General features: G+C 42.7%; 1 protein-coding gene and 1 long non-coding RNA gene across 2 annotated transcripts; both read right to left on the bottom strand.

Annotated features, from left to right (window-relative positions):
• Window positions 1-856: 856 nt before the first annotated feature.
• On the bottom strand, window positions 857-9,166 carry LOC144693923 (uncharacterized). The gene is made up of 3 exons (XR_013579618.1): window positions 9,069-9,166; window positions 5,844-5,951; window positions 857-995 (listed from the first exon to the last, which is right to left on the bottom strand). It is a non-coding gene; the product is annotated as an uncharacterized LOC144693923 (long non-coding RNA).
• A 371-nt stretch (window positions 9,167-9,537) lies between these two features.
• On the bottom strand, window positions 9,538-23,339 carry LOC144694086 (uncharacterized). The gene is made up of 6 exons (XM_078564447.1): window positions 23,283-23,339; window positions 22,040-22,124; window positions 21,165-21,239; window positions 17,563-17,670; window positions 14,178-14,285; window positions 9,538-9,725 (listed from the first exon to the last, which is right to left on the bottom strand). The coding sequence occupies exons 1-6, from the start codon at window positions 23,337-23,339 to the stop codon at window positions 9,538-9,540; spliced, it is 621 nt and encodes a 206-aa protein (XP_078420573.1).
• Between the last annotated feature and the right edge of the window lie 699 nt (window positions 23,340-24,038).

The following is a 24,038-nucleotide window of genomic DNA, read 5'->3' on the forward strand; positions in this document are numbered from 1 at the left end:
GCCCACAATATTTTTGGTTCCATGAATAGCAGCAGAGAGTACAAGAGTAAAGAAGTAATGATGAATTTGTGTAAAGCATCGGTTAGGCTAAAGTATTGTGTGCAGTTTTGACCACCCAATTATAGAAGGGCCACGAAATAAAAGCAAGTGTACAGTCCAGGATCACTGGGACGATACAAACAATAGGAAACTATAGTTATAAGTAAAGGCTCGAGCTAATGGGACTATTACCACTGGAATAATAAAGGTTAAAGAGGAAATTTAATTGAGATTTTTTAAAATTATGAAAACTTTTGATAGCCTGGATTGAGAAAGGTTATATCCTCTGGCTGGCCAGTCAATGGCAAAGGGAACATCATTTTTAAATTGTTATTAAGAGTGTGAGAAGAGGGGCTAGGAGAAATTGCTATATGCAGCAGGCTCTTGGGAGTATGGAATGCTTTGTCACAGGGAGTACTTGAGGCAGCGAACAGTGCAACTTCTAAGGGACATGTGGGGAGATATTTAAAAATGAGGAAGGTATGGGACTAAGTGGAGAGAGTGGGGGCTGTGGGACTACACAGACACTATGTGCCAAATGGTTTTGTATGCTGTAAGCATTGATGCTTCTGTGGAAAAAAGGAAAAATAAACGAACAAGATCTTATTATAGTTTCAACCAACCTCCAGAATCTTTCATGAAATAGGAATTTATTGTTTTCAATGTTTCTGCTTCGACAACTATTTAAGATCTAGTGAGAGTCAGCATTATGTTTTTAGCATTTGGGTATTCTTGTGGCACAGGGCAATACCAATATATTACTGAAAAGTCAATTTAAAATTGTACTTTGAAAATACCTTTTTGACCTGGCGGCCCTGGAGGACCGTATAAGCCACACTCGCCCTGCTCTCCTGGTGGGCCTGGAGGGCCATTTCTGCCGGATAAGCCTGGATCTCCAGGGTCCCCGTGAAATGGTGTGCAGGGGAGCCCTGGGTCACCAGGGAGCCCAGAAGGACCTGCAAAAGAAGACAAGATGACGGAACCTAAAAGATTAGGCAGATAATCTAAGAATGAAGACAATGTAAACTATATTAATCCCATGCAATACCATTAGGTAGGATCCATCATTTAAATATGACAAGGCTATAATTGTACTATAACGTGTAGCATTGTGCTATAATGCAGATCTCCCTCTGGCTACTGAGGTAAAGAAACTTATGTCTCACCCTTGATCTCATTGCTCTGTTACTGCTAATTGCAATACAGGTATTGTTATAAAGCAACATGATGTGTATAGTTCACAGTCATTTATAGAAACAATATGAGGAGTAAATAAATATAAACCCATTTGCTCTGGTGCAACAGTTCTGAGCAGGGATTCCCAACATCCAACCCTGTCATAAATTGGAGGGTAGAGGGAGGGTGGATGGGGATAGGGTGTGTGGGAGATCAGTCTTTAAAAATATCTACTTGTGATGCCAACTGCAACTTCTGTGTGACACAGGACTATTGCACTGGGAGACAGCAGGATTGGAAATTGATAATTGCAGGCGTTAAATACAGTCTTTAAGGGCTAAGGATCTTTGGCAGCAAGCTGAAACAGCAGCTGGTAAAGCAGTTTAAGGAATTGATGTAAACAATGTAAACAACAGGCCAATGTAACAGGTGGCTCATGAGATTTTGGGACACTTTTAAAGAATCTCTTCAAGATGAGAAATGGACAGAGGTGCAAAAGGCTGAGCAGGGTAGGGCAAGGAGGCAGAAAGAGCAGCCAGTTTTAGTAAGGCTGCTGCTCATCGTAGAATTTTGCAAAAGAGAGAAAGACTACTTGGTCCCCATGGGAGGAACCTTAGGAGAGTGTGGCTCATGCCATGTTGGGTGTGGGGGGGAAAGAATGTCAGCTCTCTCAGCCTCAGAACTATATGCTGGAAAAAGTGCAATGATCTGAAGAAGACAGGTAAGTTACCACACCTTTCCTTCTCTGGATTTCATGGGTACCAACACACTGCTGATCCTCTAAAATGAATAGCTGCACAAGTAATCCTCACTGTATTGTTGTTAAGTGCTTCACTAACCCTATGTGATGTGGCATAAAAATTTAGGACAGTTCATACATTCACAGCCACAGGCAAAGCTGTCTGGGAAGATGGCCTGTAAATTGTTTAGGAGAAAGGATTAATAAAATCTTGTAGAACACATTCTTATCACATGGTGCCTCAATCTTACTTCTTCTATCCTGTCCTTCTCTTCCATTAGATTTGCAAACAAGACAATACTCTTTCGGAATCCCATACCTATTAATAAGAATGGCTTACCATAGGTGGGAACAAAAATAACTTAAGGGTCTCACACCCTCAGGACATCAGTGAGAAAGCTAGCTCTATAAAAGTGCAAAGCACACAAAAAAAGATAATTTAAAAGCTCTTCTGTAACTTTCCCAATCACTCCTCAGTTTGTTCAAGCTGCATGCAGGCTTAACATTAAAGCATTTAAGTCAGTCCCACCTGATGCTGTAAATAGGTCACTTTTAGCTGCTCAATTACCTTTTTTATAATAGTCCATTAGGCTAGAACTGGTATAATGTGGCCAATTTGGGCACCACAACTTTGGAATGATGTCACAGCCTTAAGATAAAAGCCTTAAGATATCCTTAAGATACAAGAGGGTACGGAGGAAATTTACTAGAATGGTACCATGGATGAAAGACTTCAGATACATGGAGAGAACAGGTAAACTAGGGTTGCTCTCCTTGTAGTAGAGGAGGCTCAGAGGAGGTTTGATGAAGATGTTCAAAATCTTAAAACTGCTCTGATAGAGCAAGTAAGAAAAAATTGTTCCCAGTGGCACAAGGCTTGATAACTAGAAGACACAGATTTAAAAGTAATTGGAAAAACAACCAGAAGCAACACGACAAAACTATTTTTATACAGTGAGTTGTTACGATCTGGAACCCATTGCCTGAAAAGGTTACTGGAAGCTGGTTCAATAAGGAGTGGGATAAATATTTGAAGCGGGACAATTTGCTGAGCGGCAGGGAAAGGAGAGGGGAATGGAACTAATTGGATAGCTCCTTGAAAAAGCCAGCACAGGGACAATGAGCCTCTTTCTGTGCTGTTTCGTACCATGATTTTATGATATCTTTGGAGCAATGGGTGTGCAAGTCACAGGTTTTGCTCCTCCAAAGCTGCTGCTCTTCATTAGCATTTCTCTTAATGCTGCACCAGCAGCATCACTGCACACACATTAAGGCCCTTGAACCACAGCACTGTCATCGCCAGGCAGAAATTCAGTGGAAATGGGTTCTTCCCACAGGATCACTCCCAGAATTGCTGATAATCTCATTTTACATCATAAAGTTGCCAAATAGTGCAAGCTAATTGGATCCCGAAGAACAAAACCCATTTGTGTTTCCAAGTCACCAGAGGGCAGCAGGGTAACAGACTAAGTAATGCTCTTCTTGTATTTCAAGGAGGGTTGCTGGGGTATTGGTGGGGCTTTGTATTTGGAGCACTATTAAAGGTCTCTATTGCAAGTTTACTTTTCATTAGGGGCAAATACATCTGTATGCAAAAGTCTTGCTTATATTGTATTGTAAATATGATGCATGACTCAGAGTACACTGTTACCACATATCCACACAATCACTAAGACCACCTATTTCAATCTCCATAACATTGCTCCACTCTGCCTCTGCCTCAGCTTATCTGTTACCGAAACCCTCATCCACATCTTTGTTACCTCTAGACTTGACTATTCCAATGTACTCTTGGCCAGCCTCCCATATTCCATCCTCTGTAAACCTGAGGCCATGCAAAACTCTGCTGCTGTATCCTAACTTGCAACACATCCTGTTTTCCCATTTCCATTGTGCTCACTGACCTTCTTTGGCTCCTGGCAAAGCAGTGTTTTGATTTTAAAATCTCATCCTTGTTTTCAAATCCCTCCACGGCATTGCCTTTCCATAATCTCTGTAGTCTCCTCTAGTCCTGCAGCCTCCAAGATATTTGCACTCCTCCAATTTAACCATTTAACCATCTCTGATATTAATCGCTTCACCCACTGGCAGCCGTGCCATCATAAGGCCCCAAGCTCTGGAATTCCCTCCCTAAATCTCTCCACCTCCCCTTTAAGACCCTCCTTAAAACCTTCCTTGTTGACCACTGCTCTAATATCTTCTTATTCAGCTTGATGTCAAACTTTGTTTAATAATTGCTCTTGAAGCAGAACATTTTACTATGTTAAAGGTGCCATATAAATACAATTTGTTGTTCTTCTCATTGATGTCATCAAGTCACTGAGCAGTCATTAAGAGTGTTACAGAAAGGCTTATAAAGTGTCTGCTTTGCACCTGTATAGAGCTGGCCCTGCTATCGACATCCTAAGGCCATGAGAACCCTGGCCTGTTTTTGCCCTCACCCATAATAAGAAGTTCTGGGAGTGCCAGGTGTGGGATTCTGAAGGGGTATTGCCTTATTTGCAAATTTAATGGGAGGGGGGAGGAACAGGAAGAAATAAGATTGTGGCACCATATTTTAAGGATGTGTTCTACAAGGTCTTATTCATCCTTCCTCCTAAAGAATTTACAGGCCACACAGTCTGTATGAAGATCTCAGTGTGGAGTTCTGGGTGAGAAGCGTGTATTTCTGCAATAAGGCAAAGGCGGGGTTGTGCCAGCCACACATGAAGTTACATAGCCAAGATCATCTGCCCAGAACTCCACAGTTAAAACAGGGATGTTGCACAGAAAAATAACTGCTCCTCAGTTGCTTCTTAGTCATTATCTTAAAGCATAAAACATAGTAAACAATTATCTGTCTTAGTAACAAGGACTAATTAATATAAGCTACTAAGTCTACCGATACAACTTAGTTGCAACCAAACTCACCATGCGGGAAACACACAGGATGTAGCGGGACAATGCTTTTACACCCTGACCAATCTAATCCTCCACTTAAGCTAAGAGTAAAATCAGGCTGGGGGTAAAGATAGTGGCCAGAATTTTTCCGTCGGTGAGTTGGGGGCGGAGCCCGCTCGCCGATGCAGGATGACGTCGGGGGTTCACCCGCCCCATTTAAATATTCAGGAAGGCAGGTGGACAGTGAAATCAGCTGTCCAGCCGCCGACCTGTCAATGGCCAATTGAGGCCATTGACAGGGCAGTTAAACCAATTAAAGGCCCTGCCCGTCCAACCTTAAGGCTGGCAGGCAGGCCAGGAGCCCCAGTGGGCTTCTGAAAAAACATGAAACCTCATCCACTGGCAGGATGAGGTTTCATGTCTGTTTTTAAAAACTTTAATAAACTTTACGTAATATTTATTAACACGTCCCATCTCGTGTGACATTGTCACATGAGGGGGACATGTTAATAATTTTTTTATTTTTCTATTTTTGATGTTTATAAAGCTTTCACCGATCTCCCTGAGACAGCACTTTGTCTCAGGTAGCAGTGCGCTCATTTGCACGCATGCGCGAAAGAGCGCACTTTGACAGTTGGGGAATCCCCCCCCACCCGCACAGGAAGCGCATAGCGCTTCCCATCGGGCGGCCCGCTGGGTGGGCCTTAATTGGCCCACCCACTCAAAATGGCGGCAGGGCCCGTTTTGGCGGCGGCAATTGGCTGCCCGCCCGCCGCCGAGCCGGTGGGGCCAGCCCGCCCATCGAGGGCTAAATCCTGCCCAGTATTGCACCTAAAAACATCATTTTCCCAACAGGCGAGATGGGTTAAAATTGCCCGCATCTTTCTAGAGGCTGTTAGTTGGTTGGTGAAAAGCGGGATCAAATCCCATACCAAAACCTGGTGAAATGAACATAAATACTTTCATTTAGGCTTCTCCATGGTTACTGCCTTGGCAAAAGCTCTCGTACCTGGTGGACCATCAAAACCTGGTGGACCTTCATCTCCTGGCGGTCCAATTGAGGTAAAATCGCAAGATGGTCCTCTTAAACCTGGGGGTCCTGGTGGCCCACACGGACCTGTAATTTTAATGCAAACATATTGGACATATTGAAAAGAATGGTCCTAGTAATTAAAGTAGTTTAATGAACAGTTATATTGTTATATATTCTGTATTTGAACAGAGTACATTAGAAACTATAATATTTGATAAATATATTGTCTGCTTAAAGAGGATCTGTAGTTATCCAAATTGCAGCATGATCCTATATCTTACCAGAGAACATATTTATTCGACGAATGATATTTCTCACTCCTTCCTTCTTCCCATGTTTCAAGATCAGGTGAAGCCTGGATATTCAGAGCTTTGGGGGCTCCTACAATGCTCTGATAAACCACTCAGGAACTTAGGAAGCATCAGCACCATATCTTGTGTGCACAAATGGGACGCCTACACTATTACCCTAAGATGACAATTAGCACAGGCTGTATCAGACTTGGCCAGAAGCAGATCCCCTACCATTTTTAAACCCTGTTTAAACTCCTGTAGTGCTGCGATCAGCATTGTGCTACAGAGCCCAATTTTGTGACCAGTGAGATAGGGATGCAGGTAGAGTGTGAAAAAAGTGAGTTAATTCTATTGACTTGATGTAGACCACCCTGGCCTTGAAAGGATGGGTAAATAGGTAGGTGACAGTTCTCGCAAAACAATTGGGAATTTTTGCCTTTGTATTATTCTGAATCCATGGAGCACAGATGAATAGAGAAATGCACAAGTGTATGTTCCGGACACTCAAGAATGACAGCTCACTCCTTTAACCTTTGTTTGTTCTAGTCTGGGGGCGGGGTGCATGCAAACATATGAATTAGAAGCAGGAGTAGGCCACTCGGCCCCTCGAGCCTGCTCCGCCATTCAGTAAGATCATGGCTGATCTGATTGTCAAAGCAGCTGTGGCATTCAATCCCAAACATTTTGAACCAACCCTCTTTTACACCTGGAATATGTCACTTTGTAGAGAGTTAATTTACTGCAATGACACCATGAATGGAGAATTCAGTCCACCTTTAGTTAAGTCTAAGCTTAGTGTAGTGAGTATTCTACAATGTTGGTTTTTACACAAATTTTGGGAGCAAGATGCAAAGGAAGAAATTGGAATTAAGTAAAAACAAAAATCATCCAGGTTTGCCATTTCCCAAATTCTATAGAAAGAGCTTGTTAATACATGGGATACTGTATACAATATTGGATCACAGGATCAAGGGAAGAGTTAGAATTACCAGTAAGTGATCACAAATCATGCTTTGCACATTCCTATGATACAGTTACTAGCACAAACAACCAACGTGCAAAAAGTAATTTTCTTTAATAAGTAAAACTCAAATGATCTTTAAATTCAAGCGCTCACCTGGAGGGCCTGGATTCAGTTCATAATGGCCATGACCAAACAGCAGGAAGCATTAAGGATTCACGGATGGTATTAGACAAAGACAAATACAAACATGCAAATCAAAGCAAGAATTAATACAACATGGCAACAGGTTTCTTCATTTTCTACAATACAACCATAAGAATGTGACAACGTACATGAAAACAATAACTGCATGAAACAACATGAGGCAGTATTAGATCTGGCCATGTCTCCAAGTATCCACTGGAGAGTGTAAGATTCAGTCATAATTGCACTGATAGGCCTGAATTTTCAGCTCGGCAGGCGGGTGCAATCGGCGGGCTCGGGTTTGGCCGGGAAACAGACTGCCAACATGATCAGCCCACGACCACAATTGGCCATTTAACGGCCTATTTTCAGGCTTCCCCTCCCCTCACCCTTGAACTCCTCCTGCCAGCCTGAAAATTGAGGCTGGGTGGGAAGCGGCCCTTAAACTGGTCATTAATTGGCCACTTAGGGGCCTCAATTGGGGCAAGGGCGGGCGGGCCGACCTAGGCCTACTGTAAAACTGCAGAGAGGTCAGGGCAGGTGGGAGCCCAGTGGGAAGGCCATCCAAAGAACTTTATGGGGCACCCCCCTGCCTCCAAACCTGCTGGCGGCGGAACATAAAATTCTGCCCAATGTTAGCACTTGTCAAATATCTAAGCCTCCAAACAATGATAGACATTCGAATAATAGCCTTAATCACTTTATAAAAGATCGTTTTGAGCATGGGCACTTTATCTAATACAAGCAGCTATCCAAATATCCCTCTAATGTGAAAGAGCAAAGCTTTTCTTGTGGCACAAATGACTTAAGAAGCTCAGCATGGCCTCCCAATACAAGCACAACCTGCTTTTTGGAAATGTGCCCCTGTGCCAGTCAGTGCAGTTCTCAGTTGCTAGTACATTCAGCATGCCCTCCATTCGCAGGCATTGGGGTACAGTTCAACAGGTAGGCCAGAAGACCCTAAAATCCCTTTATGTCTCTGTAGATTAAAGTTTGCCTTATCTAACACATGGTTTTAAGAGCACTGCAAAGCTTCTAATGCAGTTTGAGTCTAAGAAAAAGCACAAAGTGAAGAAACATATCAAACACTTTTAGTAAGTGCAAACTTCAAACATGTACAATTCTTTACTCAAAAGTAAGGGAGGCAAAGCATCTTTTGACTTATGTTGTTCATTTCAGTAATGGAGCATATGTAGGAAAAGTTTATTCAGATGGCGCCACTTTAAAACTATACAAATTCTGCGGGGACAGAGAATGCTGCTGTACACTACCTGTGTAGGCAATGTCCAGAATACGAACATACGAACTAGGAGCAGGAATAGGTCACTTGGCCTTTCGAGCCTGCTCTGCCATTCAATAAGATCATGGCTGATCTGAATGTAACCTCCCACCTATCCCCTGATAACCTTTCACCCCATTGTTTATCAAGAATCTATCTACCTTTGTCTTGAAAACATTCAAAGACTCTGCTCCCACTGTCTTTTGAGGAAGGGAGTTCCTCTAAGAGAAAAAATTTCTTTTCATCTCTGTCTTAAATGGGCGACCCCTTATTTTTAAACAGTGATCCCTAGTTCTAGATGTCAGTGAGGAAAATCGAGTGCGTCTTGGAGGTAGCTGCCTCTGGTTATGTCTGCCCACAGAGAATCTATATAGTCTAGCAGTGCTATGCAAATGAATTTTTCTACCATTGTGTTTCAGATGGTCAAACAGGTTAGTACTCAAAAGGGAGATTGAAAAACTTGATCCCTCAAGGTAACGTACTTTCCTACCTTCTGGTCCTCGAGGTCCTGCTGTACCCACTGGGCATTGAAGGGGGCTTCCTGGACGTCCTGGGGAACCTTTTGCACCTTTTGATCCAGGTGGTCCTTGTGATCCCGGTGGTCCAAGTTCACTCAGTCCTTTTTAATTATAGAAATATTAATAATTATGTGACACATCACTGGATAAAGCTGAAGTTAGAACCTAAAGTTAATTAATGCTCTAACATCAGACAGCAACGATTAAAAAAAAAACTCAACTAACTGAACATGATTTCATAGGATTAAGACAGTTAGTCTAAATGTATTTGGTATCTGTATTCACAAAATGGCATCAGTGTGATGGGTATTTGTTCTGAAGCAACGGTATTTCCATTTATGCCCCAGAGATGATGTGTAGCTGTGCATGATATCCATATCAAAGGGATGCGGTTTGTATCTGTATCCAGAAAGAAGTATTTCAGTGCAATAATCTAGAAGAGATGGTGTTTGGGTGCTACTGGTATCTGTTTCACGGACTTGGTTAGTTGAATGGAAAAGTTGTTGGTATAGTGTCTAAAAATATAGATAATAACTCTGCAGCTTTTACCTGGCGGTCCAGGAGTTCCTTTTTGTCCTTGCAATCCATTGAGACCATGTAAACCAGGTGATCCAGGTTGACCTAGAATAAATGGAAAATTATTTCCAGTAAGTTAATTCACGTTTTTTAAAGATAGCAGCCAAGGTAGGTCTAAGAATATTTTATTACAGATATTCTTAGTTGAAAATAGTTCCAGAAGTGGATAAAGTGGATCAGCACCCTAGTTGAGAAGCACTATAATTTCTCTAAACAGAACAAAGATTTGGGTATTTTGAAGTGGTTGTTTTATATAGTTTGGGACTCTGTTAAATTCAGGTTTTGAGAAGGTTTAAGTCAAAGATTTGATCCTGTATCTCACAAACTGGCACAGGTGGCTCACCACCACATTCTCAAGGGTGAATAGGGAAGGGCAATAAATGCAGGATTTGTCAGTGACACCCACATTCCATGAACAAATATAAAAGAATCTCCATGATACACAGGTCACTCAAAAATGTTCCTGATTTTTTTTTTTTAAATCTGCTTTGTTTTATTCTTTCATGGAATGTGGCCAACAGTGGCTAGACCAGCTTTTGTTGCCCATCTGCAGTTGCCCTTCAGTTGGTGGTGGTAAGCCATCTTCTTGACTGCTGCAGTCCATGTGGTGTTCGGAAGGGAGTTTGAAAATTTTGACCCAGCCACTGTGAAGGGACAGCCAAAATAGTTCCAAGCCAGGATGGTGTGTGGCTTGGAGGGGAACTTGCAGGCAGTGGTGTTCCCATGATCCTGCTGCCTTTGTCTTTCTAGATGGTAGAGGTCAATGGTTTGAAAGGTGCTGTCAAAGGAGCCTTGGTGAGTTGCTGCAGTGCATATTGTAGATGGTACACACTGCTGCCACTGTGCATCGGTGGCGGAAGGAGTCAACATTTACTGTGGTGATGGAATGCCAAACAGGAGGCTGCTTTATCCTGGATGATGTTGAGCTTCTTGAATATTATTGGAACTGCACTCATCCAGGCAAGTGGGGAGTATTCCATCACACTCCTGACTTGTGCTTTGTAGATGGTGGACAGGCTTTGGGGAGTCAGGAGTTGAGTTACACACTGCAGAAATCCCAGCCTCTGGCCTGCTCTTGTAGAGACAGTATTTATATGCTGATCCAGTCCAGTTTATGGTCAATGGTAACCCCAGGATTGTTGATAGTAGGGGATTCAGCAATAGTAATGCCATTGAATGTTAAGAGGAGATGGTTAGATTCTCTCATGGAGATGATCATTGCCTGGTACGTGTGTGGTGTGAATGTTAATTTCCACTTATCAGCCCAAGCCTGAATGTTGTCAAGGTCATGCTGCATATGGACATTGACTGCTTCAGCATCTAAGGATTTTCCCTCAGCAACCAAAATTCTTAATAAGGGCAGTTAAACAAAAAAACCTCCAATATATTACATATTCCAAAATAGCATAATTAAATTGCATTATTTCTTGTGTCTTTCACTTTCAATGCAACTATGAAGCACTTTGGGAAATTTTATTATGTTAAAAGCACTACACAAATGCAAGTTAGCGTTGTTAAAGCCTTCATTGAAGGTTTCCTCTGAAGGGCTCAGCCTCTCCAAAAGGTTTGGACCTGCACTTCAGGTTTTTACCCAGACTCTGTGAGACATATTTGGATTATGCAGTCTGAGCACATGTTGTGTGTCTAAATTCTAATAATGCATTGATACTTTTCATTCAGTCTTACGGATGGATTATGTTTCTTCAGTTTCCAACACTTTCTCCTCAGCAGCTATGCTACAATTAATTTTGAAAAGCAAGAAGGTATATTTCAAACTTTCATTTTGGTAAAACCTATATTGGTTGTGTTTTTTTTAAGCCAAAGGGCCATAACTCCATTGATGTGTAAGAGTGCCAAAATGAGAATATCTGATCACACACCTGTTATAACATTTATCTTCCATGATCATAAGAAGTAGGAGCAAGAGTAAGCCATTTGGCTCCTCGAACCTGCTTCGCCATTCAATAAGATCATGGCTGATCTGACTTTGGCCTTAACTCCACTTTCATGCCTGTCCCCCATAACCCTTGACTCCCTTGATCAAAAATCAGTCTAATTCAGCCTTGAAAATATTCAATGATCCAGCCTCCGCTGCTCTCTGTGAAAGAGAATTCCAAAGACTAACAATACCCCAAGAGAAAAATTCCTCTTTCTATCAGTGTTAAATAGAAGACCCCCTATTTTACAAATGAGCCCCCCAATTCTAGATTCCCTCATGAGGGGAAACATCCTTCCAGCAGCTACCTTGTCAAGCCCCCTCAGAATTGTATATGCTTCAATAAGATCACCTCTCATTCTTCTAAACTCAAACGTGTTAAAGCTCAACCTGTTCAATCTTTCCTCATAAGACAACCCTTTCATCCCAGGAATCAGCTTAGTGAACCTTCTCTGAACTGTTTCCAAGGCAAACATATCCTTCCTTAAGTGAAGAAACCAAAATTATATGTAGTACTCGAGTGGAGTCTCATCAATGCCCGTAGAGTTGTAGCAAGCCTTCCTTACTTTTATACTCCAACCATCTTGCGAGTAGGCCAACATTTCATTTACTTTCCTAATTACTTGCTGTACCTGCATGCTAACTTTTTGTGATTCATGTAGGACACCCAGGTCCCTCTGAACTGCAGCATTATGCAGTCTTTCTCCACTTATATAATATTCTGCTTTCCTATTCTTTCTGCCACAGTGGGCCATCTCACATTTTCCCACATTATAGTCCATCTGCCAATCTTTGCCCACTTACTTAACCTATCTCTATCCCTCTGCAGATTCTTTGTGTCTTCCTCACAAATTGCTTTCCTACCTAACATTGTATCATCAGCAAATTTGGCTACAATACACTCAGTGCCTTCATCCAAGTCATTAATATAGAATGTAAGTAGTTGAGGCCCCAGCACTGATCCCTGTGGTACACCACTAGTTACAGTTTGCCAACCTGAAAATGACCCATTTATCCCTACTCTCTGTCTCCTGTTAGTTAGCCAATGCTCTACCCATGCTAAGATATCACCTCCATCACCATGAGCTCTTAACTTGTGCAGTAAGCTTTTATGTGGCACCTGAGTGAATGCCTTTTGGAAATCCAAATACACTGCATATATTGGTACCCCTTTATCCATACTGCTTGTTACATCCTCAAAGAATGTTAACAAATTTGTCAAACGCGATTTACTTATAACCAAATCATGTTGACTCTGCCAGATTGTATTATGATTTTCTAAACAACTTGCTACTACCTCCTTAATAATGGATTTTAGCATTTTCCCAAAAAGCTGTTAGGCTAACTGGCCTATGGTTTCCTGCTTTCTGTGTCCCTCCTTTCTTGAATAGAGGTGTTACATTTGCAGTTTTCCAATCCACTGTGATCTTTCCAGAATCTAGACCATTTTGGCAGATTACAACCAATGCATCGACTATCTCTGCAGCCACTTCTTTTAAGACCTTAGGATGCAGGCCATCAGCTCCAGGGGACATGTCAATCTTCAGACCCCATTAGTTTTCCCAGTACTTTTTCTCTAGGGATTGTCTTTGTTTCATTCTCTAGTGATCGTTATTCCTTTTGCCTCTTGAGTTTGTACTATTCCTGGGATTTTTTTTGTGTCTTCTACTGTGGCAACAGATATAAAATACTTGCTCAAAGACTCTGCCGTTTCCTTGTTTCCCATTATTAATTCCCTGGTCTCACTCTCTAAGGGCCCCAATACTTACTCTAGCTATTGTTTCCTTTTTATATATTTGCAGAAGCTTTTACTGTCCTTTTTTATATTTTTTGCTATTTCTTTCTCATACTCCAAGTTCTCCCCCTATTTTTTTTTGTTATCCTTTGCTGGTTTCTAAAATTTTCCCAATCTTCTGGGCTACCACTAATCTTCCCAGAATTGTGCATCTTCTCTTTCATCTTGATACCATCCTTAACTTCCTTCGTTAGCCATGGATGGCCATCCTTCTTGTACAGTTCTTCATTCTCAGTGGAATATATCTTTGTTGGTAGTTATGAAATATTTTCTTAAATGTCTGCCACTGCTTCTCTACCATCTTACCTTTTAACTTGTTTTCCTGTTCCGCTTTCCTCCAACTCTGTCTTCATACCCTTTTAATTATTTTTATTTAAGTTTATGACTCTAGTTTCAGACCCACATATTTCACCCTCAAACTGAGTAGTGGAAACTACATTGGAGAGGCAAGGAACACTTGGTTGTACTTAGTACCATCGACTCCATGTAGTTCAGTCTCTTTGAAGCAGAGGTAAATGGTGCTCCAACCAAGAGAAAAGACAAAGTAAAACAGAAATTGTAAATTTTCTTTGGTTCTGATTTTAGGAAGTAGGCTCAGGATACGATCATTATAGAAACTTATTCTGGAAAATTCTTTAGTATGTTTTGGTTTGAACACTATGGTAGTAAAACTTTTGGATTCTTACTGCTGCTCCAGTCTCTCAAACAGTCATTATTGAAATAGTCACTAACAGGTGCTTTTGGGTTGCACTATTTCTCAATTTACCTTTGGGACCTGGTGGGCCAGGAGGTCCTACAGATCCTGGTTGTCCTTGGGTACCAGGTATTCCTACTGGTCCTGGGCGTCCTGTGTCTCCTGGAGGTCCTTGATATCCTAATGAGATGAATCAACACAATCATTATAGCACAAGTTGATCATGTGAGCATTTTGAATAAGATTTCCAACTCTTGGTTTATGCCTGCCTCATACACTGTTACAATATCATTTTAGTCCTATACATCATGTAATCCAATTCAAAAATAAACTGACTACTTATTCCAATGAAATATGCTTCATACTGCCAGTTCCACAGGGGTAACTATATGTTTCTCACAAATGCAAAAATTCTTCACTGATTACAGCACAGTTTACATAATTAATCACAGACGTTTTCAGTTTTACAGGCAGTATTGCTCTATCTTGTTTGTGTCCAACCTAATTATACACTATGAACAAAAAATGTCACGATACAGCTGTTGGAATATGTTCAGACTGTTAGGCCTCCCAATCCCCTCCCCTCTCCTGCCATTCCAGATGTGAATTGGAGTGTTAAGGACACAGAATCATAACAGTGCAGAAGGAGACCATTCGGCACATCGTGCCTGCACCAGCTCTCCAAATGAGCATTGTGGCTAAATGCCATTCTCCTGTCTTTTCCCCGTATTCTTGCACATTTTTTCTATTCAAATAATCATCTAATGCCCTCTTGAATGCCTTGATTGAACCTCCTTCCACCACACTTCCAGGCAGTGCATTCCAGACTCGAACCACTCGCTGTGTAAGTAACTATGGATGATGTGTCTTTCATGTCTCTCTGCTGCAGGCAACAACGATCACTTCTTTTTGTGAAGGTTCCTTTGTAAGTTCCTGTGCCTGAAGCATCATGTTACTTTTTTTCCCCAATTGCATTGTGGTTCTTGGACATTTTACGGCCCTGTGAATACAGTGATGTCTGTCTCTTAACTATGCTTCAACATCTGGCAGTCCTGTGACATCCAGTTATGAATGATGGTAAACAATTGAATAACTAACTGGAGGAGGAGGCTCCACAAATATCCCCAGCCTCAATGACGGGTGAATCCAGCACATCAGTGCAAAAGACAAGACTGAAGCATTTGCAACAATCTTCAGCCAAAAGTACCAAGTGAATGATCCATCTTGGCCTACTCTGGGGCTCCCCAGCATCAAAGATGCCAGTCCTCAGACAATTCCTTTCACTCCAAATGATACCAAGAAATAGCTGAAGGCACTGGATACTGCAAATGCTATGGCCCTGACCCAGGACAAAGCAGTCTGCTTGATTGGCACCCCATCCACAAACATTCACTCTGTCCACCACTGACACACAGTAGGAGCAGTGTATACCATCTACAAGATGCAGTGGTGGAATTCACCAAGGCTCCTTTGACAGCACTTTCCAAACCCATGACTACTATCATCTAGAAGGACAAGAGCAGCAAATCCATGGGAGCACGACCACCTGGAAGTTCCCCTCCAAGCCACTCACCACTCTGACTTAGAAATATACCATCGTTCCTTCACTGTCGCTGGGTCAAAATCCTGGAACTCCCTTCCTAAAAGCACTGTGGGTGTACCTACACCACAGGGGCTGCAGCAGTTCAAGAGGGCAGCTCACTACCACCTTCTCAAGGGCAATTAGCGATGGGCGATAAATGTTGGCCTAGCCAGTGAAGCCCACATCCTTTGAATGAATAAAATAAAAAACTAGCTACCTCTCTAGCCAAGTTGTTCCAGTATAGCTACAACATTGGCATCGTCCAATAATGCGGAAAATTGCCTAGATGTGTCCAATCCACAAAAAGCAGGGTAACTCCAATCTGGTAAATTACCAACCCATCAGTCTACTCTTGATCATCAAAGCGATGGAAGGTGTGGTTGCAAGTGCTATCAAGCAGCACTTACACAGCAAAAACCTGCTCAGTGATGTTCTGTTTGGGTTCTTCCAGGGCCAGTCGGCTCCCGACCTCAGCTTTGTTCCAAACATGGAGAAAGGAAATGAACTCCGGAGGCGAGAGGCAAGTGACTGTCCTTGACATAAGGCAGTATTTGACTGAGTGTGGCATCAAGGAGCTCTAACAAAATTGAAGTCAATGAGAATCATGGGGAAAAATCTCCACTAGTTGGAGTCATACCTAGCACAAAAGAAGATGGCTATGGTTAATGGAGGCCAATCATTTCAGTCCCACGATATTGCTGCCGGTGTTCCTCAGGGTAGTGCCCTAGGCCCAACCATCTTCAGCTGCTTCATCAATGACCTTACCTCTACCGAAAAGTCAGAAGTGGAAATGTTCACTGTTGACTGCACAATGTTCAGGACTATTTGCAATTCCTCAGATGCTGAAGCAGTCCATGTCCACATACAAAATGTTCTGGACAACATTCAGGCTTGGGCTGATAAGTGGCAAATAACATTCACACCGCACAAGAATCAGGCAATGACCACCTCCAACAAGAGACACTCTAACCATCTTCCCATGGCATTCAATGGCATCACCATCGCTGAATACCCTACTATCAACATCTTGGGCTTACCACTGACCAGAAACTGAACTGGATTAGCCATATAAATACTGTGGCTACAAGAGCAGTTCAGAGGTTAGGAATCTTGCGGCGAGTAACTCACCTCCTGAGTCCCCAAAGCTTGTCGACCATCTACAATGTACAAGTCAGGAGTTATGATGGAATACTCTCCACTTGCCTGGATGAGTGTAGCTCCAACAACACTCAAGAAGCATGACATCACCCAGGGTAAGGCTGCCTGCTTGATTGGCACCCCATCCATCACCTTAAACATTCATTTGCTTCTCCACCAACACACAGTGGCAGCAAGATGCACCACAGCAACTCGCTAAGGCTCTATTGACAGAATTTCCAGGCCAACGACCTCTACCACCAAGAAGGACAAGGGCAACAGATGCATGGGAAGAGCACCTGCAAGTTCCCCTCCAAGTCACACACCATCCTGACTTGGAACTACATCACCATTCCTTCACTGTCACTGGGCCAAAATCCTGGAACCCCCTTCCTTACAGCAATGTTCTTGTTCCTACAACACGTGGACCGCAGCGGTTCAAGAAGGCAACTCACCACCACCTTCTCAAGGGCAATTAGGGATGGGCAAAAAATGTTGCCCTAGCCAGTGAAGCCTACATCCCATGAAAGAATGAAAAAAAACTCACTATTTTCCGAACAGATTCTCTCACTAAGAGCCTGCAGAAAAATGATGGGCCAGGTGTGCTGTAAACATCTTTGTTTCTTCATCCAACCCCACCTTACAATCTCTATATCTGACTGCCACACTGATCACATTTAACATATCGATAACCATCAGGCACTGGTTCAGTTGTTCTTTTTCAATGGCTACCAGTACCTGGGAAACCCCGAACCCCTGGATCACCATGGATTCCCTTTGCTCCAGATGCACCTGGCCTTCCACTAAATCCAGGGACACCAGACTGACCTGGTAAACCATTGACACCTAAAAAAGAAGAAATAAAAATAATTACTTGTGCTGCAATTTGTAAGTGTTGCAGGTGGCATAGTCAAGTCTACAGTGCAGAAGTGTGACGATTGTCTGCATTACTGTTCAAAGTAGATTTATGAAGAACAAACAGATCAGGGACATAGACAGAAATTCCAAAACAGTGAAAATAAAAACAGAAAATGCTACAAATGACAACTGGTCTGTCAATATGTGGCCTGGTTATATCTCTAAAACATTAACCTGCTATTTATAGATACTGACAGACCTACTTTTTTTTTTTACCATTTTCTGTTTTTATTTAAATTTCCAGTATTCACAGCTTTTTTCTTTATATTTATTAACTACCAGATTGAGCACATACAATTGTTAAATATTTCACAGTCATATATTACATTTCCTTGTCATCTGTCATCATTGCTACAAAACAAGGCTACAGTAGCCTAGTGATTATGGTACTGGACTATGAGCCCAAGGGTCATTGAGTTCAAATTCAAACCTGAACTTTCAAAATCTATCAATTTGTGGATCAGGAGGAGGAAATGACCACGAACCCTTCAGTAATATCCCAACTCCTGCACTAACGTACTACAGGGAAGAGAGTCCTAACTGTTCTGGCCTATAAATGACTCAAGTTCGTCATTGCACCATTGACTTAATGCCTCAGGCTGACTTGGGGTGGGCAATAAATACTGGCTTGCCATGTTGCCCACATCCCAAGAACATTTTTTTTTAAAAAGCTGATGAGTGGAATTTAATGTTGGTGACGGGGGTCTCACCTGCCTCTGTTGGGGATGGCCCACTGGACTAAAGTGCCCCTCAGGTACATAACTTATCAGTGTCAGGCATTTTCTGGGATTTAGGCTGTTGGGTGGTGGAAATCCTGCCTGGCGAGAGCTGCCAACCAATCAGAATGCAGCAGCACTCCACTGCCCATCAGTGCCACTGGGAGTGGTGACTACTGCCAACAATGCACCCATACAGGCCTAGGATCGATGGGGGACCCAGGTCACAGGTCAGTGAGAGCAGGATGAGGGTTGCAGGAGGAGATTGCTGGCTGGGGGTGGGGAGTAGTGGATCAGAAGAAAGGGAAGGTGGGGTGGCTCACAGTGGGCTAGCCCCACTTCCCGATTCCAGGTCCCTCGATTAGACACTGAGTGTCTTTGAACGAGGAACCTCTCCTGGAAGCCTGCTTGCAAACCCAACAGAGTTCGCATTTCAGACTCCCTGTGTGGTGACTCTCCCGCCCGCTGCTGGTTGAATACTAGGGGTGGTGGGTTGAGGCCCTTAAGTGGGCATTAATTGCCCACTTAAGGGCCTCAGTTAGTGTCTGGGCGGGAAGACCATCCATGAGCCTTGCCACCCCAGACTCACTCAGACGGAGGGAGGACGACAGCAAGGTCCACACCTGCCATCTTGCAGCCCGATTAAATACCTGCTCTGCCTCCAAAGTCACCACTGGGAATGACATTAAATTCTGCACTATGTCTCCTTCTGAAGTTTTTTATGCTCCTCGTCACTTTGCCTATCCTCTTGTGAGACACCCTACTGAAAGCTTGTGGAAAATGCTTCTACATTGTAGCTGTTGCAATTGCTTGATCAATTGATTCCATTTTTACCTTACTAACTTTGTCATAACAAACTATTTCACATAGGATACTCAGTATCATAACAAATTTGTTGAACACAACTTGTTTTAATGGATCTGTTCTGATTATCCTTAACTGACTCATGCATTTCTAAAAGCTTAATAACTTGATCTCAAATGATGGAACCTAAGAGTCAGTCTACAACTTAGTGCAATGGAATGGAACATTTTCCAGCATCACGATGGGGGAGATGGCAGCATAATGGTAATGCCGCTGGACTAGTAATCTAGAGGCCCAGGCTAATGCTCTGCGGACATGGGTCTAAATCCCACCATGGCAGCAGGTGGGATTTACATTCAATTAATAAATCTGGAATAGAAAGCTAGTCTCAATAATGGTAACCATGACAACTGTTGTAAATTGTTGTAAAAACCCATCAGGTCTACTTACAAAGGAAATCTGCTGTCCTTACCCGGTCTGGCCTACAAATGACTCCAGACCCACAGCAAAGTGGCTGACTCTTACCTACACCCTTCTGAAATGGCCTAGCAAGGCACTCAGTTCAAGGACAATTAGGATGGGCAACAAGTGGCTTCACTAGCAAAACCCCACATCCCACGAAAGATTAAAAATAAATACCTTGTATTTGTATTTAAAGTTCCTGGATGCATCGTCGATCAGTTTCAAAGTGAAAACGATAGATAAATACCTCAGCCAGGTAAAAAAAAAAACTTCTACCGCTCTAACCTAATAGCATGGCTTAATCCCTGCTTCAGAAAAACATCTACTCGACTCCCACACCAGCCATCTTTGTACCCTGAGGCAGATTGCCAACTATATCAGAATGGGTAGTTTTGTGCTCTGTGCCTTTGCCTAGCAGAAAGATAGACTAGTTAGTCTTATTTCACATGGGCACTTAAGAGAATAAATTTCCATGGGAAGGATCTTCCGGTCGGCAAGTGGGGCTGGTGCCCACTCGCCAAAAATGACGCGGGATGACGTCGGGTGGAACTTCCGATGTCACCCAGCGTCATTTCCATTTTCAGGTCGGCGGGGGAATCAGCTGCACGCCTACAAACCTATTGAGGCCATTGAAAAAGTAATTAACATCATTAATGGACCTGCCCGTCCAACGTTAAGGTTGGCGGGCAGACCGGGAGCCCTGGCGGGCTTCAGAAAAAGCTTGAAACCTCATCCACGGGCGGGATGAGGTTTCATGAGGTATTTAAATATTTAATAAAGGTTTCAATTAAAGTTATGGACATGTCCAAACTCATGGGACAGTGTCACATGAGTTGGGACATGTCAGGGAAATCTTTCTATCATTTGTTTAGCAATTTTTAATTTGGAGCCGATCTCCCTGAGGCAGCACTTAGCCTCAGGGAGATCAGTGCACTCTTTCATGCACATGCACGAAAGAGCGCACTTCCGGCTGAAGGAAATCCCCCCCGCCCCCCACCCGCACAGGGAACGCATAGCACTTCCTGGCCGACGTCACGCTGGGCGGGCCTTAATTGGCCCGCTCACGTAAAATGGCGGCATGCCCCCAATCGAGGGCGCCAATCAGAGGCGTGCCTGCCCACACCCACACTTCCCCCCAATTGGGGGGAAAATTTTTCCCCCATCTGTTTTTCCACATATCCATAGCAATGTCAAGGGGAAAGAAGTGGAAAGCTCTGAGAAACATTTCAAATGGTTTAAACTGTTTTTCTGAGATTTCTCCTCCCCTTCTGCCAAAGTTACAGAAAATAATCAGGAGAAACCCCTCCTGCTGGAAGAAGACTTCAACCTGCTAGTTTATGCTGGAGTCAGATATGGGACCCAGATATCAATGGACAGTGCCCTAACCAAATGCTGCACCCAGTCACTGGAACTTCTGCCTGTTGAACAGTTACACTTTACCTGGCTCTCCTGGGTCACCGATCTGCCCTTTGGTTCCACAAAATCCTGGCAAACTAATGGAATCACCTGCATCACCTATTGAAAGAAGGAATTGTAGTTTATTTTTAAAGGAAGATTTTCATATAATGAGTAATAATAAATTTTTTAGGTTGAATTTGACAAATTTATCAGAGTCCTTTCAGGGTGTAACAAGCAGGATAGATAAAGGAGAACCAGTAGATGTAGTGTATTTGGACTGCCAAAAGACATTCGATAAGGTGCCATGTAAAAGGTTACTGCACAAGATAACAGCTCAAGCGGTTGGGGGGTGACATATTAACAAGGATACAGGAAACAGCGAGTTGGGATAAATGGGCCATGTTTAGGTTGGAAAACTGTACCAAGCGCATTGCCACAAAGATCAGTGCTGCAGCCTCAACTACTTACACTCACCTGGATGAAGGGACCAACTGTATTATAGCCAAATTTGCTTACAATACAAAGTTAGGCAGGAAACATGAGGAGGATACAAAGAATCCACAAAAGAACATAGATAGGTTGTGAGAGGGCAAAGAATTGGCAGATGGAGTGTAATGTGGGAAAATGTGAGGTTGTCCACTTTGACAGGAAGGTTAGAAAAGCAGATTATTATTTAAATGGAGGGAGAAAGACCGCAGAATGCTGTAATACAGAATGATCTGGTGTCCTTGTACGTGAATCACAGCAAGTTAGCAATGCAGGTACAGCAAGTAATTAGAAAGGCAAATGGAATGTTGATCCTTATTGCAAGGAGGATGGAATATAGAAGTAATCTTGCTACAACTGTACAGGCATTGGTGAGACTGCGAGTACTATGTACAGTTTTGGTCTCCTTACTTAAGGAGGGACTTACTTACATTGGAAATAGTTCTGAGAATATTCACTGGGCCTATTTCCTGGGATGAAAGGATTGTCTTGTGAGAAATGTTGAACAGGTTGGGCCTATACACATTGGAGTTTGGAAGAATGAGAGGTGATCGTATTGAAACAAATAAGATACTAAAGGGGCTTTGCAGGATAGGTATTGAGAGGATGTTTCCTCTCAGTGGGGGAATCTAGAACTGGGGGCGCAGTTTCAAAATAAGACATCTCCCATTTAAGGTGGAGGTGAGAAGGAACTTCTTCTCTCAGAGGGTTGTTAGTTTTTGGAATTCTCTTCCTTAGAGAGTAGGGGCGGCTGGATCACTGAATATATTTAAGGCTGAGTTAAACAGATTTTTGAACTACAAGGGAGTCCAAGGTTATGGGAAGCAGGCAGGAAAGTGAATTAAGGCCACAATCAGATCAGCCATGATCTTACTGAATGGTGAAGCAGGCTCAATGGGCTGAGTGGCTTACTCCTGCTCCTATTTCTTATGACCTTATGATCTGAACCTGTCATTTGAGAGGCAATTCTTGATTTTGTTATTCATTGTACTGGTGGAGATAAGTGCACCTTCATCTCTCAGTTCAAATTCTGGTTAAATATCACCTAGCTTCCTTTTCCGCACCCCCATCCCCTCCTTACATTCTCATGTGCTTTTTTTATGCTCATGAACATGATGGATGTTAGTTATGAAGAATAGAACACTTCAGTTTAGACTCATAGGCCTTGATTTTAAATCAGCCCACCTGGTAAAAACTTGGCCGGGGTTCAGTTAAAATGGAGCCAGTGGACTTACCTAATCCTTTCTCACTCCATTCTGACCGACTACAAAGTGATCAGTGGTGGGAATAGCAGATTTCTTTCTCTTTTCAGCTCAGGGGTACAGGGACCAAGTATAGCACCCCAAGTGTTGCCCAACTCAATGTGGACCAGGAATTGAACCTGGTTCCTTATGTTGCATGATGTGTGGCTTAGTGGTGCATGAGGCAGCACTTTTACATAAGTTATCAGGGGATCTCAGTAAACCTTTAAAGTAAATTTACAAACATTTACTCGACAAGTAACCAGAAATTTGTGAATTTGGGGCCCCAAGTCATGGTCATTCGAGCTTTAGAAGTCATTGGAACTCGTACACGCACTCCGTCAGCTCAGTGAAAGTGAATTTTGGCCACTTGGTTAGAAAGTACAATTAATGGTTTTAATAGTTAAGGAAAGTTAATCAGTTGTATTTATACCTTTTGTTCCTTTAAAACCAGGTTCACCTTGTGCTCCAGGAAATCCCGATTGTCCATCGTCACCCTAAAAGTAAATATACCACAACTTAATATTGTATTGACCCCTTTGCAATACAATAGTTCTGATGTTATAACAAATGCCTCGTGAAGCTATTATAGTGATTTTGCAGACTTACCTTCACCCCCTTAATTCCAGGAAATCCAGTGAAACCTCTTTGGCCTTTATGTCCAATTAACCCTTGACGCCCAGGTAGACCTGGCGGTCCACTCATCCCAGTAAAACCCTTCTCCGGGCCTGGAAAACCAGGCCTGCCTGAGAATCCAGGGATTCCCGGATTCCCAGGCAATCCCTTTTCACCTGAAACAGTCATTATCATACAGTTAGTGTATTGTAAAACAAAACTACTTAAGTTTATGCTCAGGGCCCTAAAGGACCTTGTCACAGTGACACAGCAATGGTTTTGGCACAAGGCACCATTAGCCCTCTGAAGAAGGGTCATATGGACTCGAAACGTTAACTCTGTTTCTCTCTCCACAGATGCTGCTAGACCTGCTGAGTTTTTCCAGCACTTTCTGCTTTTGTTGCATTAGTCCACTAAGCTACTCCTCCAAACCTCTAACACAGGTCATGTATGTCATTGGTGAGATGCCACCCACCTTGAAATCTTTAACACAGCAGTGTTCCCAGCACTAAAAGATTAGTTTTTTAAAAAATTAATTTTGATCATCCTTCATTTTATAACTATTTTACAAATA

The sequence above is a fragment of the Cetorhinus maximus genome, chromosome 19, assembly GCF_964194155.1.
Source record: "Cetorhinus maximus chromosome 19, sCetMax3.hap1.1, whole genome shotgun sequence".
Classification (NCBI taxonomy): Eukaryota; Metazoa; Chordata; class Chondrichthyes; order Lamniformes; family Cetorhinidae; genus Cetorhinus; species Cetorhinus maximus.

Coding starts and splice junctions, on each gene's coding strand:
- LOC144694086 (XM_078564447.1), bottom strand. CDS start 23,339: ATGGACAATCGGGATTTCCTGGAGCACAAGGTGAACCTGGTTTTAAAG. Junction 21,240..22,039: donor TTCTCAGAACTATTTCCAAT/GTAAGTAAGTCC, acceptor TTCTTTCAATAG/GTGATGCAGGTGATTCCATT. Junction 9,726..14,177: donor TGGCCCACCAGGTCCCAAAG/GTAAATTGAGAA, acceptor CATTTATTCTAG/GTCAACCTGGATCACCTGGT.